This window comes from Daldinia vernicosa (assembly GCF_022497035.1).
Source record: "Daldinia vernicosa strain CBS 139.73 unplaced genomic scaffold F5Y00scaffold_48, whole genome shotgun sequence".
Classification (NCBI taxonomy): domain Eukaryota; kingdom Fungi; phylum Ascomycota; class Sordariomycetes; order Xylariales; family Hypoxylaceae; genus Daldinia; species Daldinia vernicosa.
The window spans coordinates 156,848-174,091 of NW_025953964.1; the positions used below are offsets into that span (position 1 = coordinate 156,848).

Sequence of the window (17,244 nt, forward strand, 5' to 3'; positions counted from 1 at the left end):
ATCTCTTATCATCCTCATCATCCTTATCATACTCCACCCTTCATTATTACTAAATGCCTAGGACGCGGTTCCTTCTATCAATCCTCCGATTTCTGTGCCTCTTTCCGTGCCTGATTCTTGCCTCCGTCACAACCGACCTGAGTGCCTTTTCAGGTTTACACAGCAACGTCGAAAGGATCAATCTTCCAAGGTCGGCTACTGTGCACTTTTGTGGCACCCGATCTATAACACCCCGCTATGCCTAACCACACGTAGCCTCCACTCAGTTGGTACTAGTGCATATGTACGATGGATGTAGGATGTATGTACGTATACATATCTGGACATGCACGTAGTTACATAGTATACCGTATATCTGGTTATGTATTTTATAAGCATGCATAGGTACCTACACTACATTTGATGCAGGCTCCTCCCCGGCTTCACCCGTCCCGCATCGGAAATAAATTTCAGGCGGTACGCGTCTGAACGTTCTGACAGATTCCGCCAAGGAACCAATCCTCAGGTAGGACCAGTCTACCTGGTAACCCTGCCAGCCCTGCATACACGTTGCAGGCTACAGACGTAAGCAGGCATATTCTTTGTGCCACCGGTTGTCGCTGAACGTTGTGCGGAGTAAGCACTCTATTGGACCATAAGTCCTAGCTGAATTTAAGACGGGGCTAGCTCGTAATGCGGCTCCTTCAGACCCCTGTCGAGCCCACATGTACCTTGCCGGGGGGCCCCAGCTTTCTATGTAGCGCAAGCTTGGCATAACCTTGAACAGTGGGTATAATATATGAGTCGGTCTGTTCCCACGTGTATTCGCATATGCAAGGAGCACGCGGGGGTGGGGGCAGTGTTACACTAAATGAGTACCTAGTCATATCGGGTAGATAGGCTATAAGCCAGGCTATAGCCACGAAGGAATAAAGCGAAATGATAACTTAGTAAGCTGACGTATAAGCGAATAGTTCGATGGAAGATTACGAAACAAATCCATCCGCCAGTCGTAAAGAGTCATTCTAGACTGATATTCGAAAGATACACTGAAAGGGGGTTTACGTAGTTGCATTTATCGGGGTGATCATCATACCGGGATAAGATGTAAGTTCCATCTTGAAAGCTCCAGAGAATAGAGCGTATGAGATCATGATTTTCCAGGCAGATAAAGCTTCATAGATCAGATGCATAACCCGTGAAGATCATCCTATGTTTAACCCAATCGGAAATTTATCTCTATAGTGTTTTGAGGTTAAGGTGCAGTCTACTTACGTTGACCTACCTAACCTAGGTACCTACCTACCTAGATAGCCAGCCTGGAGCGAATTTCAATGGCCGGGTCTTGGCATTTGACATCTTTGAAGAATTAAAGATTATAAAAACAAAATAAATGAAATAATTGTTTTAAATAATAGGAAAAGCTAAAGAATAAGATTGTAGTTTTTCTCATTATATGACCATACTTCGTATTTATCTTTGACTATAATACGTGATATTGAACTTGGATACTAGAGTCAAGACTGCATAATAATAATCATAGACACAAAAGGGGAAGGGGAAGGCAACAACTAAAAAGCATTGTGAATAAAAGATTATTGTTTGTCGCATCTCTTTATTTTCTTTAACTTCTAACTCTAGAGAGTCTAAGTCTAATCTAGATTCTAGATTCGAGATTCCAGGTAATATGCTATATACAATCAAAAGTGGCTAAGTTCTATATCGACATTACTTAGCGATAGTTGGAGATCCGAATCGGACATCCCTATGATTGATGACCAGTTCATGTCCTCGCTCATCAAATCCATGTCTGCGGGCGACATCTGAAATTTTGCCATCATCGGACAGCTGTTTGTTGTTATAGCGTGCGACATCGAGGAAGAGGTTGGGGTATCTAATATGTCGTTTTCCGGCGTGCCACACTCTACTATACGTCCTAGAAGCCTGCCCAGAGTTTTCGCTCCGGCTTCTGCCATCGCGTTGAGGTCTGCTAGCATTTGTAACCGCTCGTGTGCCTCTCGTATAGCTTCCACGCATCTAGCCTGGCTAATATCCATGTGTCTCGTCGCCAGGGGATCAACTAAGCGGAAGAAAGCTGGGAAACCCGAGCCATCATTGTCGAGACCTATTTGTGTGGGCTCCCCATCATTGCCGTAGTCGGACCCGCCAGCTAAGCAGAGACAAGAAAGGAGTACCGCCGCCTCAAAAGTATGAAATATTATGTCGAATAGGCGTGTATGAGTCGCGCCTAATAGTCTGTGAAGCGTTGTGATAGCCTCCAACATATTTAGCGCCGCCCGTGCTAAACTTCTCTTTTGATGTTGGAGAATAGCTTGCTTATATATTGGAAGAGCAGAGATCTGTTCAGGCTCTAGTCGAAGAAGCGGCTTGAAATTGTTGCAGACGGAATTGTATATAGCGACGTGGAATAGTTGTCGTTGCCGTCCTAGGTTAGGAACACCGAGATCCCATTCTTTATTTGGATCCAATGCAAACGGGGCGGGAATATTTGTGATAAACTCGGTGCAGAATCTTTCGTAGCGCTCCTCCGCAGCGCTGGGATCGTAAGATACCGAAGTGTTACGACTGCCGATGAAGCTGTTCCAGAACCGGGCTAATCGAGCTTGTAGAATCCGTTCCATGAACGCCTCCGGAGCGCCACTCTTTTCAAGATCCGCGATTTGGTGTACCTTTGGTAGGCTGGTGGTACAAAACCCGTCAGAAAGGAACGGAAGGCGTTCGAGGGAGCTAGATAGACGCCTTTGAACCAATAGTTAGCAATGCCTATTCTTTGTACAAAGTCAGATATTGGAGAATAGGATATGTATACTTACGCATCCCAAATATAAAGATTGCAAAATATCCGCCGCCTCATCTCACGCTCGAATTCATCCATCGTTTGTGACGCAACGCCAGTAGGTTCTCTATGAATCCCTATCATCTGCGCTACCCCAATAGCCGAACCGAATGTCGCCCATGAGAGCTTTATATTGCCTTCGCACTGCTGGTTGAGCGCGGCGAAGCAAAGATGTTGCACTCGGATTAGAGAGCCCGTCGTGTCTGCCTGTGCACATAGCTTCTCTAGCGCTTGGGCTGTCCGGGTGCATTGGTATCGTATCTCAGTTAAAGAGACGCCACGAATCATATCGGATGTGTGGGCTGGTGAGGGAAGGAATTGTGAACAGTATGCGCTAATACGCAAGACGAGAACGGCGAACTCGACGTCTAATAGACGAGTTACAGGTCTCCTCGTCCACCAATCTTCATACTCGGCTAAGAAACTTGGTGGATGCACGAGTTGATTCATCCAGTTGACTTCATGGATGAAATATTGAAGAAGAAAGTCTAAAATTGGCCTCGCTGGTATCTTTGCCAACTCATGTTGGGCAGCATCCAATATTTCTCCAGATAAGTTTGTATAATTCGATTGCCAAGGTCTTGTCTCTTCTACTTTCAACTACTGCTTGTTAGGTTGCGGACCTGGAATAAGATAATTCTTTTTCGAGAAAAAAAGGGGGAAAATAAGTGAAAGTATAATACAGGTTAATACTTACTTGCCGTAATAGCCCAAGCGTATTAGAGTCACTGTCATCGAAATATCCAAAGAGATCTGCTAGAGAAGCTTGCTGATTGCTCTCGAATCTCTCCCTCTCTGACATGGCTGCTAGATGCTGGTTTGACTCTCCCGGTGTCACCTCCAATAATCTCTGGTTGGACGGTACCACGCCATCTTGTCCTGCATTCGAACCCACACTTTGTCTCGAGGGGCTTAGGCGAGGATTGGAGATGTAAGTGCATTCTTCTGGTCGACGACGCCGAGTGCAGTGGTTGCAAGGATATTGTCGGTTACACTATTCTGATTAATAATCTAGTTATACGTACAAGAGAGACTATGGGATAGCTATTAAGGTACCTTCTGCTTTTTCGAATAGCACGGAATGCAAGACGAAACGACACGCTGTTTACGCTTTGGAGCTGGTATCATCGTGATAGAGTATTAAAGATCGTTAAAGATCGAGATCTGTGGTTTGAAAATGATCGACGTAAACTACTACATAAGAAGGACTATGAATAATCGAATCTCGAACATGAGATTGGCATTACAAGCTATTAAAAAACGTGTGCATGCTCGAACCCCCCCTTTTCGATGCCATGCCCTTATATTCATATTGGTATTCATATTAACTTACAAGTACAAGTATGTTAACGAGGGATCCTACGGAAATAATGAACCACATAGTCCGGATAGTTTACTAAGGCTATCGTTGATCAGCATCTTCGTTTCAGTTGGTTGGTTATTTTAAGGAACTAATGCCGTCATGCGGCACCTGACTATTTGCTAGATACTAGCGCTTAAAAAGTCGAGCCAATAGTAGAGAAGCGTGGAATATTATTCGACAAATGTACAATTCGTTTACATTTTTATACGTGCTTATTTTTATTCCGAAGTCATTTAAGCTCCCGCCTCTCCCGTTCTCCAATCTTACCTTACAAAGTCCCTTAACTCGAAGAAGCTCCCCCCCACGAACAAAGAAGTCCTAGTATAAGTTTACGAGACATCTTATAGCTTAACTTGACAACATACGATATCTTTCTTAGTAGCTTCCTTCAAGTTTGCAATCATGGGCACCTTTCCTGGATTTCTGTACCGACAGTTTACCTTCAGGCCTAAGCCGCTGCCTAAGAGCTTGAACCTCAGCGGCAAGACGGCTTTAGTTACAGGTGGAAATGCCGGTCTCGGTTTTGAAGCTGCCAAAGAGTTGACTTCTCACGGCCTGTCTCGAATCATTCTTGGAGTTCGCAGCGTATCCAAGGGCGAAGAAGCAAAGAAGACTCTTCTCACGCTGAACCCCCAGATCGACGTCCAAATATGGGCGATCGACCAGGAGTCTTTCGAGAGCGTTAAGAACTTCGCCGACCAGGCCGCGAGTCTTGACAGGCTAGACATCGCCATCCTCAACGCCGGTGTTAAGAGTATGGAGTTCGTCAAGTCGAAAACGGGCCATGAGTTAAATGTCCAGGTATGGAACAATCCGAACGCCTAGACAATCGCGCGCATCTAATCCGGGGTTTTCGTAACAGGTTAACCACTTGGGCACTGCTCTACTCTCCCTTCTCATCCTCGGACCTCTCAAGAAGACGGCCGCAGCAACTGGTTCACCGTCGCGCCTGACAATCGTCAGCTCGGAGAACCACTTCTGGGTGAAGCTCAAGGAGATTAAAGGTCCTGACACGCTAGCGAACTTAGACAAGCCAGAGACTTTCGGAAAAAACATGGATCGCTACAACTTGAGCAAGCTCCTAAACGTGCTGTGGATGCGCGAGCTAAGCGCTAAGGCTGCGGGATCCAACGTGATCATCAATGCCGTGAACCCTGGCTTCTGCCAGAGTACCCTGCACCGCACGGATTCTAGCGGATCCACGTTTGCCAACTTGATCGGCTGGACTGGCGAGCAGGGCGGACACTGCCTGACTGACGCCGCGACGCAGCACGAGAAAGACGGCAACGGCGCGTACCTCAGCGAGCAGAGCGTTAAGAAGTAATAACCCCTACGATGCTTACAAGATAATAGATGCTAACCAAAGATAATATAGTCCTTCTCCTTTCGTGCTCTCGCCAGCCGGACGAAGCGCGCAAACCAAGATTTGGAACGAGACCATCCAACTTCTCGAGAATGAAGCACCCGGTGTTGACCTACTTGCGAACCTCCAGTCTTGAGAGGCTACACAGTTTTGTATCACGATTAAAATCGCATATTGTTCGTATTATTAGCAAGCGCGGCAGGTAGCCGGGAGGAGTATCTGGACAAAATTGTTTCGAGTCTAGTAGTGTAGCTTTCTGTACCCGATTATTATTATTACCCCATATAGATTTATCAATATAATTTAACAATACCATTGAATACTTGTTGAGACTGTCAAAGCTCTATGTGTGTTTTCTAAGTGTGTTATGCAAAGGTTTAGGTAGTGTTGCATAATGTATTCCTAGTCAAAATTGATGTGGGACATTGAGAATTGAAAGTCCAAACGGTTAGACCAAATAACTAGACCAAAATACCTAGGTACTTGGAGAATTTTTTCGTTTAGCCAATTGGTCAGAACTTAGAGTTTATTTTCTGACGTCAACTACACTATAAGGTCGTACAATCTATATGCAGTCACTATTAAGCTTTAAAGATGTTCCAAAAACGAAACTAGCTTTCAAGGTGTCTAAGTTAATGTTTTTGATAAAAAACAGGGGTTTAAATTGATACAAGGACATGTTTATGTATAATTGCCATCATGTATTATTACACTACGAAGATGGATATTCGGCACCGAAGTGTAAAGACGCTAAGTGATTACGTACTTTCATTAACTAACTTGGCAGTTTAGGTATTAAGGCCTGTCTCAGATCTTATGTGTTCTGGCCTTATATCAATCATATCAATCGGAAACCAAACTTGGCATCCGAATGGTTGCCTCGATCTTACCCTGCTATTTGGTGGAACTTCTACCTAGTATTGCGGGGGAGACAAATATTAAGCCACTGGGCTAATTAAAATTCTGAGTGGCTGAGATAAGGGCATAAGCGGAACTGGACTTTTGTCGACGAACACCCTTGCCGGTACCTAGGTACCTAATCTAACGTAAGCACTTCACGTACCTAGGTATGTACAAGGAGACCCCAACAACGGTACGCAAAGCATTAGGTAAGTCACAAATCATTTAGGTTGTGAAACAATAAGCTCTGGGGCCGTTGTAAGACGCATAATCTTACTGCTAACTTGCTTAATATTTGTGCCGTCTTAAAGCAACAGCTTGAAGCTATTTTGTGAACAGAGGAAGAAATGAGGAAATTGCAAGGCAGGACCTACAGCCTAGGTAACATTAGGTACATATGTATGTACCTAATTACAGTACGCCCCTTGTAATAATGTTATTCAGCGGACCCCTAGAGCTACTAACTTATTACCTAAGGTACCTAAAAGGTGCGATCGGCAACTAAAACTTGCGCTGGGGGCCATTAGACAACTTCTTACAATAGCAACAACATCTCATTCGTCGTGCAATCATCTTACAGCCCACTCTCCGTCGGCATCAAGACTGCCAATTTCGTATCTAGGACCTACCTAGATTCTAGGTCTTCCCCGTTATGTAGGACCTCGAATTCTTTTCAGCACATAATTGGCGCCAAGATACGAAATCATACTATTTAGTAGCTGCCTTAGCTTTCCTTACAGCAGGCATTGCATAGGTTCAGCTATAGGTTCAGCCGTGGTATCATTAATCTATGGTGGCTCTATGGTGGCATATCTGGCGCTTCAGGGTCGCTAACACGTTGCGGCCATCCCAGTGCTGAGTGCACCGACGGATAAACATAGCTTTGCCGCCGGCAGTCTGAGCCAAGGCGATCGAGACGCACCCATTTCGCATCCCTTACACCGACACCTGTTTCTCAAGCCTCTTCCACGGAAAGTTCGCTTGAAGTTTTATTATTTCGTGATGGGTCACTTAAGCATCGGGAGTAATAGCCTAGTAAACCCCTGGCCGCCGGCCCGTCGAGTCTAGTAACATACTGGGGTTTCTATGTGATGTTCCATCATTGGTGAGCCAAGTCAAACAGAGCAACGGGTATGCACTGTGATTCTTACAGGGTGAAGCCGTTGTCATCGCAATCTTATCGGGAGCGCCGCCGGACTGTGGTAGTAGGTACGTACAATCGTACGATATTCCGCGTATCTCTACCTACAGCTAGGTACTTCTTACATTCTCTACAAACGGGGGGTCTCGCGGAAAATACTGTGTACGCAGGCGTCTTTCCTTGCGAGACGCAATGGGTCACCATACGCGGGATATAAGCATACAGTAGCGTTATTGGCGTACAAGCTAGTAGCTCGCCCACCTCGAAGGCTTCTATGACGATATTGAAGTCAATATCACAACTTGACGATACCAAAGTTAACATCCGTGAAAATACTTAACATGATCTTATGTTTCTTTTGCGACTATGCTGGCGTTAGTATCTTCTTTTTAATGATTTTCAGGCGAACGTATCATTCTGTGATCATGCCGAGATCACTTAGGTACCTAGGTAGGTAATATTTCGTTTTTCTGCGATGGTATTGAAGCTATAATGCTATTCTCCCGTAGTCATGCTGAAATCAACACCTCATTTTCCGAAACGATGTTGTAAACAAAAATGGAGGTTAGACGAGTTCGTCTCTGTTGCTGATGAAGGAACACGTGTAAGTGCTAGCGATCCTCTCGAAATGAAGGCAAGAGTCCGCAAGACACCTAATAAAGGTGATAAGCTGGAGTCGACTGTGGGGTTTGAGGCAAGGCACAGATAACTGCGCTGGCGGTCATGATTGCGGTCCGCGATGAACATATGCTGCCAAGTTCGGAGATGTTGATGGTTTGCGTAGTATTGTCCGGGGTGGCTTGTCATTCCCCATCAACGTCAGGTTTCGAAGGAATGATTAAGAATCGGACCCGAGTTCATAGCGGATATCGTAAACAAGACTTAGGATTTAAGGAGTAATCAGATGGACGACCCCTCGACCCGGGGCAAGGGGTATAGCAGGGAAGATATCTCAGTAAGAAAATACTGCTTATCTCCCTTGCAAGCTAACAAAAATAGGATTGCCTATGGCTTCTAGAAACCTTCGCGATGCAAGGCGAATAGAATGACGACCCGTCGGGAATGGTTAACCGATGGATGAAAGCTGAAGGCGGATGCGGGAGGCGCAGCATTCGGCACCAAAGCGTCTTACTATCTCTAGCCAGAATCTTACAATCTTCGGCCGACTTTCATCGGCTTGAGTATACCGAAGGAATAGGGAGACTTACGACTACAGAAGTCAGATCCTAGATAGGAGAATCGTGTCAGCAAAGCGGTATCGTCTTGACTTCAAGATGAACTACTAATATCATGGCCTCCGCGACTCGAGATGAGGTTGATTAAATTCTTTAGACAAACAAAACACATCTTTACTTGGGTATTTGGGATAGATTTCGCCGCGTCTATTTTTTCAACTTTTAGATTATCATTAGCTCTTCATTGTTCAACACACCACAAAATCAGCCAGCCATGTCTTCTAAGTCGACTAACAACGGGGCACCTGGAATGCAGAATGACTTCAGCGGTCATAACCCAGAGCCGATCGCCATCGTCGGCATGGGTGAGTACAACTTTGAAGCTATACCAACGGCGTTACTGACAAAGCATACTAGGTTGCCGATGGCCGGGAGACATCCAAGATGCCTCGGGCTTGTGGGAGCTTTTGAAAAACAAGCAGACCGGCTACCGAGAATTTGGCGATCACCGCTTCCCCCTTAGCGGTTTCCACCATCCCAACCCCGATCGCCCGGGGAGCATCGCAACTCGCGGAGGTTTCTTGCTGGCGGAGGATCCCCGCCTGTTCGACCCATCCTTCTTTGGCATGACACCCTTGGAAGTAGAAACGAGTAAGTGACATGAGCCTTCGGAGAGGGGTTAAGAATCCGATAAGCTATAAGAGAATTGTCACTGACTGAATATTACAGTGGACCCCTCTCAGAGGAAGCTCCTCGAGGTCGTATACGAGGCCTTCGAAAACGCCGGAGAGCCATGGGAGAGCTTCTCCGGATCGCGCACCGGCGTCTTCGTCGGCAACTTCAGCACTGATCACACCCTCATTGCGGGACGAGACCCTGACCACCCTCGACCGTACGCTAGCACCGGAAGCTCTATCAGCATTCTCAGCAACCGCGTCAACTACATTCTCAATCTTTTAGGTCCCAGGTAAGATTTCCTAATAATTATTCCGCGCGATATCAAATACTAAAACGTGATTGTTCTAGTGTTACTCTTGACACTGCTTGCTCATCTTCCATGTATGCGCTCCACCTTGCCGTTACGGCTATCAGGAGCGGCGACTGCGACTCGGCCATCGTAGCCGCTTCCAACTGCATCATGGACCCGAGCGCCCAGCTCATGATGACAAAGCTCGGTGTCTTGTCAGCGACATCTACTTGCCACACCTTCGACGCCTCGGCGGACGGCTATGCTCGTGGTGAGGGTTTCGCCGCACTCTACCTGAAAAAGGTATCGGACGCGGTTAAGGGCGAGTACCCCATCCGTGCCGTAGTCAGGGGTACCGCTATCAACGCCAACGGTCGTACCGGTGGTATTACCCATCCCAGCAACGTCGGTCAGGAAGCTGTCATCCGCCAAGCGTACCAGAACGCCGGAAACCTTCCTCTAGGCGACACGACCTACTTCGAATGCCACGGCACCGGAACACCTGTCGGTGACCCGATCGAAGTCTCTACCATCAGCGACGTTTTCTCTTCCGAGAAGTCGGCAGACGACCCGCTGTATCTTGGATCCATCAAGACCAACTTGGGTCACACTGAGTCCGCGAGCGCCATCGCCGGAATCATGAAGGTCGTACTCGCGTTAGAGCACGGTGTCATCCCGCCCAGCGTCGGTGTCAACAAGCTCAACCCCAAGATTGATCTCGAAAAGGCCAAGGCCGTTGTGCTGCGGGAGATGACCCCGTGGCCCGCTGGCAAGATCCGCCGCGCTAGCATCAACTCCTTCGGATACGGAGGCGCTAACGGCCACTGCATCATTGATCACGTCAACAATGTCATCCCCAACTACGTCAAGCCTGGTGTGTATGCGGCACCTAAAAAGGCCTTGGCTGATGTGGTCGAGATTGACGGCCCCGTCGAGACCCCCTCGGTGCCGCCGCACTATCCCCTCGCGGCTGAAGTCAAGTCGGTACGGAAGGCTGACGCCACCACCCGCGACTTGGTGCTACTCCCATTCTCAGCCCACAACGAAGCGTCTCTCAAGCTCAACGTCGCTACTTTGGCCGACACCATTGGCGCTCACCCTCTAGCAGATGTCGCTTACACTCTCTCGACTAAGCGCACTAAGCTGATGCAGCGAACTTTCAGCATCGTCAACAAGGAAGACCCGGAGCAGTCTCTCAAGGAGAGCCTTGACAAGCTCGCAGTTATCTCGAGTTCTGCTAAGACTGCGAAGCTCGGCTTCGTCTTCACTGGCCAGGGAGCTCAGTGGCCTGCTATGGGACGTGAACTGCGCCAATACGCCGTATTCAGGAAGTCAATCGAGTACATGGACTATGTTCTCGGTGCGCTCCCAGAGAAGCCCTCGTGGAAGATCGAGGACATCATTACCGGTAACTGCGAGCCTGACCGCATCCACAATCCCGAGATCTCTCAGACTGTCTGCACTGCGGTGCAGGTTGCATTGCTAGATCTGCTATCTTCCTGGAATGTGCACCCCTCTGGTGTTGTCGGTCACTCTTCAGGTGAGATGGCTGCTACTTATGCCGCCGGTCGCATCACGGCTGCTGAGGCCATTGCCGCTGCGTACTTCCGTGGCCAGGCTGTATCTAAGAACAAGCGACAGGGTGCTATGCTTGCTGTCGGCTTAGGACGTGAAGAGACACAGGAGTACTTGATTGGACTGGAGGACAAGATCAAGATTGCTGCCGTTAACTCCCCTAACAGTCTTACCCTCAGTGGTGACGTTGACGCGATTGAGGAGCTTTCTAAGCTTTTGGAACAGGACAGGAAATTCAATCGTCTACTCCAGACCGGTGGAAATGCTTACCACTCGCACCACATGCGACCTTTAGGTGAAGACTACGAGAGCCGCCTTACCAAGGGTCTCGCTCGCGTGGCTGATTTAGGACTTGCCGATCTTAAGCAGAGATACCCGGCAACAGCCTGGACGTCGTCTGTCTACCCCGAGAAGGCTGGGGCAAGTATCGAGGTTAACCCGCGATACTGGAGAGCCAACCTCGAGTCTCCTGTCAGATTCTCCGACGCTGTGTTGCGCATGGCAAACTCGGAATCCAACCCTATCGACGTCCTTGTCGAAGTTGGCCCGCACCCTGCTCTCAAGGGCCCCGTTGCTCAGATCTTGAAGAGCGTCGACGAAACCAAGCCTTACTTCTCGACTTTAAAGCGCAAGGAAGACGCCCAGGTTTCTATGCTCACCCTCGCCGGTACTCTGTTCTGCCTGAACGCCCGTATCGATCTCGGCCTTGTTAACTCAGTGGACGAGATTGATGCTTTCGAAAACAAGCTAACCCTCGTCCACGGTAGCACGTCCGTAAACCTGCCGCCTTACAAATATGCTTACGGACCAATCCACTATTACGAGAGCCGATTCAGCCAGGAACTCCGATCCCGTAACGTGCAAAGCCATGACCTGGTTGGATCTAAGCTTCCCGGAAACGCTAAGCTCAGGCCTCAGTGGCGCAACATCCTACGCCTTAAAGACTTGCCGTGGCTCGGTGACCATAGGCTTTTGCCTCACCCAGTCTTCCCTGGTGCTGGCTACATTGCCATGGCCGTCGAAGTAGCTTCCCGGGCTTACAACGAATTCCCTGAGCCTTTCCCCATCACCGGATTCTCCCTGCGCAATGTCTCTATCAGCAATGCGCTGCGCATTCCGGATGATGACTATGGAGTTGAAGTTCTCATTAGCTTGGAACTCGTCGATACGGCTACCGCAAAGGCCCCCGCCTGGACGAGCTTCACTATCAGCTCCGTCGTGAGAGACTCAGACCAATGGACTAAGCACTGCTCCGGTCTCGTCAAGGTTGAAATTGGCGGTCCCGTCTCATCAAAGAAGATGTCCACCGAGATGGATGCCAGGGCCGTCAGCACTCGCGCCTGGTACAAGACGTTTAAGGACATCGGCCTAGGCTACGGACCTGCATTCCAGGGTCTGCGCGAGATCCAAGCTGACCCCGCCCAAAAGCTAGCTGTAGCCAAGGTCGCTCTTGACACGACAGCCGGTACAATCAAGGGAGGCGAGTCAAGCTACCCGCTCCACCCCGCATCTCTTGACGCCATCTTCCAGCTGGGTCTCATCGCTTGCCACGGAGGACAGACTAATGTTACTCACACCGCGTATGTCCCGACTCACATTGACAAGCTTTACTTGAAGAATGGTAACACTGAGAGCTGGGGAACCGCCATCGCCGGTGGTGAGCTCAAGGGTTTGCGAGGAGCCTATGCCAAGATGCAGCTGGTGAACCAGTCTGGCGAGGTTGTTATGGACTTGCCTCAGCTTCGCTGCATCAGCTACACCGAGAAGCAGAGCTCGCAAGAAAATGGCAAGGAGTTCAGCGCCCCCGTGATGCGTCTCTCCTGGAAGCCTGACGTCCGCAGCCTCAAGACTTCGCAGGCAGGAAAGCTTTTCACTCCGCCCCAGGAGAACGTCGACAAGTGCTACCTGTTTGACGTCTTTGACAGGTTGGCTACTCTGATGGTTGTAGACATATTCGAGCGCTACGGTGACAAGATAAACTTGGCAACCGCAGCCGAAAACCAGCGGGAATTCATGAAGTGGGTGCGCAAGCGCATGGACGACGACAACGACTACGTCAAGGAGGCTAAGCAGCTGTCGAGCGCCGAACGTCAGCAGCTCATCAGCCAGCTAGTCGAAGAAAACCAGCACTGCTCTGATGTCCGAATTGCCAGGGAGCTCTTCAACAACATTGACGACATCCTGTACGAGCGCAGGTCTGGTCTCGACGTCGTTGTTCCCAACGGCATGCTTACATCCTTGTACGAGGAAGGTATTACCATGACTGGTGCTTACCCACAAGTCTTGAAGCTATTCGAGGCTCTTGGTCACATCGAGCCCAGTCTTAACATTCTTGAGGTTGGTGCCGGAACTGGTGGTGCTACCCGTATCATCATGAAGGCGCTTGCCAACGACAACGGTATCAAGCGCTACAAGGAGTACACTTACACTGATGTGTCAAGCGGTTTCTTATCCGCTGCGCGCGAGGCTATGGCTAAGTATAGGGACATGAACTTCTCCGTTTTGAACATTGAGAACGACCCGATGACCCAGGGATTCGAGCCCGTCTACGATGTTGTAATTGCTTCTGAGTGCTTGCACGCCACGGCTAGCATCTCTGAGACTCTCACCAACTGCCGCAGACTCCTTAAGCCCGGTGGTAAGCTCATCGTGATTGAGAACACGAGGACCATCATCGGACACGGTCTTGTGTTGGGTAACCTTACTGGTTACTGGAGCGGTATCCCCGACGGTCGTGTCGAAAGTCCTTTCTTGACTCTAGACCAGTGGAACTCTGCCCTCAAGGCTGCTGGCTTCTCGGGAACAGACCTTTCCTTAGATGATTACCCCGCCCCCTACACGACGGCTTCTACTATCGTCGCTACTGCCGTCGAGACCGACAGCCCCAAGCTTTCCCTCCAGACTACTGAATCCAAGGTGTACCTTCTGTACTCTAACCAGCAGCCCGAGATCCTAACTCAGCTTGGTGCTGAGCTAGAGCGTCGCCAGATTGCTTCCGAGATTCTTCCCATCTCCCAGAGCGCTTACCTACCTCCCAACTCGCGCGTCATCGCTTCTTTGGAAGACGACTTCTTGATGATCGAGGCCAACGAGCACCACCTCCAGACGATTAAGAACATCGTCCGCAATGCTTCGAGCACGGTGTCTATTACTAGCACTGGTATCGTCAAGGGAACCAACCCCGACGCCGGTGTTGCCGCAGGTCTTCTGCGCACCATCGGAACGGAGAACCCGACATCCAAGTTCTTGTTTGTCGACGTGGACCCCGCTAGCGATGTCCGAGACCCTAACCTTGCCAAGTCGATCATCGACCAGGAGTTCGCGCTCCAGGGCAAGTCTACCGGCGAGAGCGAAGACCACGAGTTCGTGTGGCAGGATGGCTGCCTCTGGGTAAGCAGAGTGGCGCCAGACACCGCGCTTGGTGAGTTTTACGAGAAGCTAGAGATGTCGCCGAGTCGCGCCGAGATGCTGCCCTTTGACCGCCACGGACCCGTCCGCGCTGCATTCGAGACCCCTGGTATCCTGTCTTCTCTATACTTCAAGCCGTACGAGGAGATGTGGAAGCCTCTCCCCGCGGACTGGATCCAAGTCAAGGTTGCTGCTGTCGGCCTTAACTGGAAGGACCTTGCCATCTCGGCAGGTCGCTTCGACATGAACAACTTCTCTTCAGAGTTCTCTGGAGTCGTCGACAAGGTAGGCGCTGACGTCGTCGACTTCCGTCCCGGTGACAAGGTCTACGGTATGGGTAAGGGTCACTTTGGCAACTACGTGCGCACGCCAGCTAGACACGTCCAGCGAATGCAGGCGGGAGACGACTTTGTCGAAGTAGCTACGATGCCTCTAGTCTATATGACTGCTATATACGCATTCGAGCACGCTACCCAGCTCAAGAAGAACGAGAAGGTTCTCATCCAGTCAGCCACCGGTGGTCTAGGTCTCTGCGCTATCCAGCTGGCCCGCTCCAAGGGAGCCGAAATTTTTGCTACGGCTGGTACCGCCGACAAGGCTCGCTACCTAACAGAGAAGGCAGGAATCCCCGCATCGCACATCTTCTCTTCGCGCGACCCTAAGGATATTCCCAGACTCATCGAAGCCAGCGGTGGTAAGGGATTCGACGTAATCCTCGGTACTTCAACTGGAGACATGCTACACGAGTCGCTCAAACTTGTCGCACCTCTAGGAAGGTATGTAGATGTGGGACGTGTCGACGTACAGAACTCGATGACCATGGCTCTGGAGCTTTTCCAGAAGAGCGCCACCTTCTCGTCTTTCGACTTGGGTGTCGTCATGGATGCTAGCGCTGAGATGGCCCGTCTACTGATGGAATCCGTTGACAAGCACTACCGCGCTGGACACATCGGGCCTGTTAAGCCTGTCACATCCTCGGACGTGTCCCAGCTGGACCAAGTCCTCCTCGGCTTCTCCAAGGGTACCCATATCGGTAAGCTAGTTGTCACCTTCCAGAACCCCGACGCCCTCGTCAAGATGGTACCACCCGTCCCCCGTGCCAAGTTCGATCCCGAGGCGCGATACATCATCACTGGTGGTCTCGGAGGTCTTGGAAGGAGCATCGTCCGATGGATGGTTGAGCGCGGTGCTTGCGACTTCGTCATCCTTTCCAGGAGCGGAGCCCAGTCCAGCGAAGCCCAGGCTCTTGTGGCTCAGCTAGACACTCGAGGTATCAAGGTGAGCTCGGTGCGATGCGACGTCAGCAAAGCCGACGACGTCCGCCGCGTCTTCCTAAAATACTCTCAAGACAAGACTATCAAGGGTGTTGTTCACGCTGCCGTCTCCTACCAGGACTTGTCATTCGATAAGCTCAGCACGGAGCAGTGGACTTCGGGTCTCGCCGCCAAGGTTCACGGAACTCGCAACCTACACGAAGCTACCAAGTCGTTGCCTCTTGATTTCTTCGTCATGACCACCTCCCTGGAATCCGTCCTAGCTCTTGCTACCCAGAGCGCTTACACGGCCGCCAACAACTTCCAAGAGATGTTTGCACGATACCGCAGAAGCCAAGGCCTCCCCGCTTCCACTGCTTCTTTCGGTCTTATTACGGACGTGGGATTCCTCAGCACGAGCACTACTACTCTCAACCTGATGGCGCGTAACAAGGCTCTCGGTGTGACTGAACATGAGTTCCTGAAGTACCTCGAGATTGCCTTCCTCAACAACAAGATTGACGGAGAGGCCGAGTCTTGGAGTGGTATTCAAGAAGACCCTCTATCGGGCTCTACCATTATCACCTGCCTTGACCCCCGCGAGATGGCGGACAAGAGACTAGAGGAGATGGCTGCTAACAACGGCAACATCGGCCCTACTCCCCGCTGGTACAGCGATGCGCGAGTGGCGCAGGTGATGCGAGCATTCGAAGATGCGCAGAGACATCATGACGACGACGGCTCGCAAGGCAAGAACAAGGGTCACGGTAACTCGGCCACTGCAGAGCTCCGACAAAGCTTCGAAGAGGCTATTGCAAAGGGCCCCGAGGAGCGCAACAAGACTCAAGCCTTGGTCACCTCTGCCGTCGTAGCAACAGTTGCGCAAGTCTTATTCATCGACGTGTCGGGAGTAGACGCAAACCGCACTGTCGCCGACTACGGTGTAGACAGCTTGATCGCAGCAGAGCTACGCAACTGGTTTAACACTGCTTTCGGAGCAGACATCAGCATGCTTGACCTGCTAGACACTAGGACATCTATGAAGGACTTGGCGGGAATGATTGTGGATGGCGCTCTAGCTTAAAGATGCTAAGAGCTAAGGAAGTTGTGTGCAAAGAACGAGACGAGAAATGTGTACGAGAGGATAAATATTTTCTTATTGTTGTTAGATTGTGTAAACTTGTATATGAGTACTGGGATACTGGAGTTGCAGGTTACCATCTAGGAATGGTTTACGGTACATTTTTTATTCTGTTTGTTAGA

General features: G+C 49.8%; 3 protein-coding genes across 3 annotated transcripts; 2 read left to right on the top strand and 1 right to left on the bottom strand.

Moving 5' to 3' along the window:
• Positions 1 to 1,577: 1,577 nt before the first annotated feature.
• On the bottom strand, positions 1,578 to 4,030 carry F5Y00DRAFT_244840 (fungal-specific transcription factor domain-containing protein). The gene is made up of 4 exons (XM_048008888.1): positions 3,893 to 4,030; positions 3,534 to 3,830; positions 2,814 to 3,436; positions 1,578 to 2,739 (listed from the first exon to the last, which is right to left on the bottom strand). Exons 1-4 carry the CDS (start codon positions 3,962 to 3,964, stop codon positions 1,680 to 1,682), a joined length of 2,052 nt encoding a protein of 683 aa, XP_047862002.1. The 5' UTR covers positions 3,965 to 4,030; the 3' UTR covers positions 1,578 to 1,679.
• A 270-nt stretch (positions 4,031 to 4,300) lies between these two features.
• F5Y00DRAFT_244842 (NAD(P)-binding protein) lies at positions 4,301 to 5,877 on the top strand. The gene is made up of 3 exons (XM_048008889.1): positions 4,301 to 5,000; positions 5,062 to 5,519; positions 5,575 to 5,877. The coding sequence occupies exons 1-3, from the start codon at positions 4,602 to 4,604 to the stop codon at positions 5,696 to 5,698; spliced, it is 981 nt and encodes a 326-aa protein (XP_047862003.1). The 5' UTR covers positions 4,301 to 4,601; the 3' UTR covers positions 5,699 to 5,877.
• A 3,175-nt stretch (positions 5,878 to 9,052) lies between these two features.
• On the top strand, positions 9,053 to 17,065 carry F5Y00DRAFT_272316 (polyketide synthase; the record flags this gene model as incomplete). The annotated part of the gene is made up of 4 exons (XM_048012952.1): positions 9,053 to 9,143; positions 9,196 to 9,429; positions 9,508 to 9,745; positions 9,805 to 17,065. 4 exons carry the CDS (start codon positions 9,053 to 9,055, stop codon positions 17,063 to 17,065), a joined length of 7,824 nt encoding a protein of 2,607 aa, XP_047862004.1.
• Between the last annotated feature and the right edge of the window lie 179 nt (positions 17,066 to 17,244).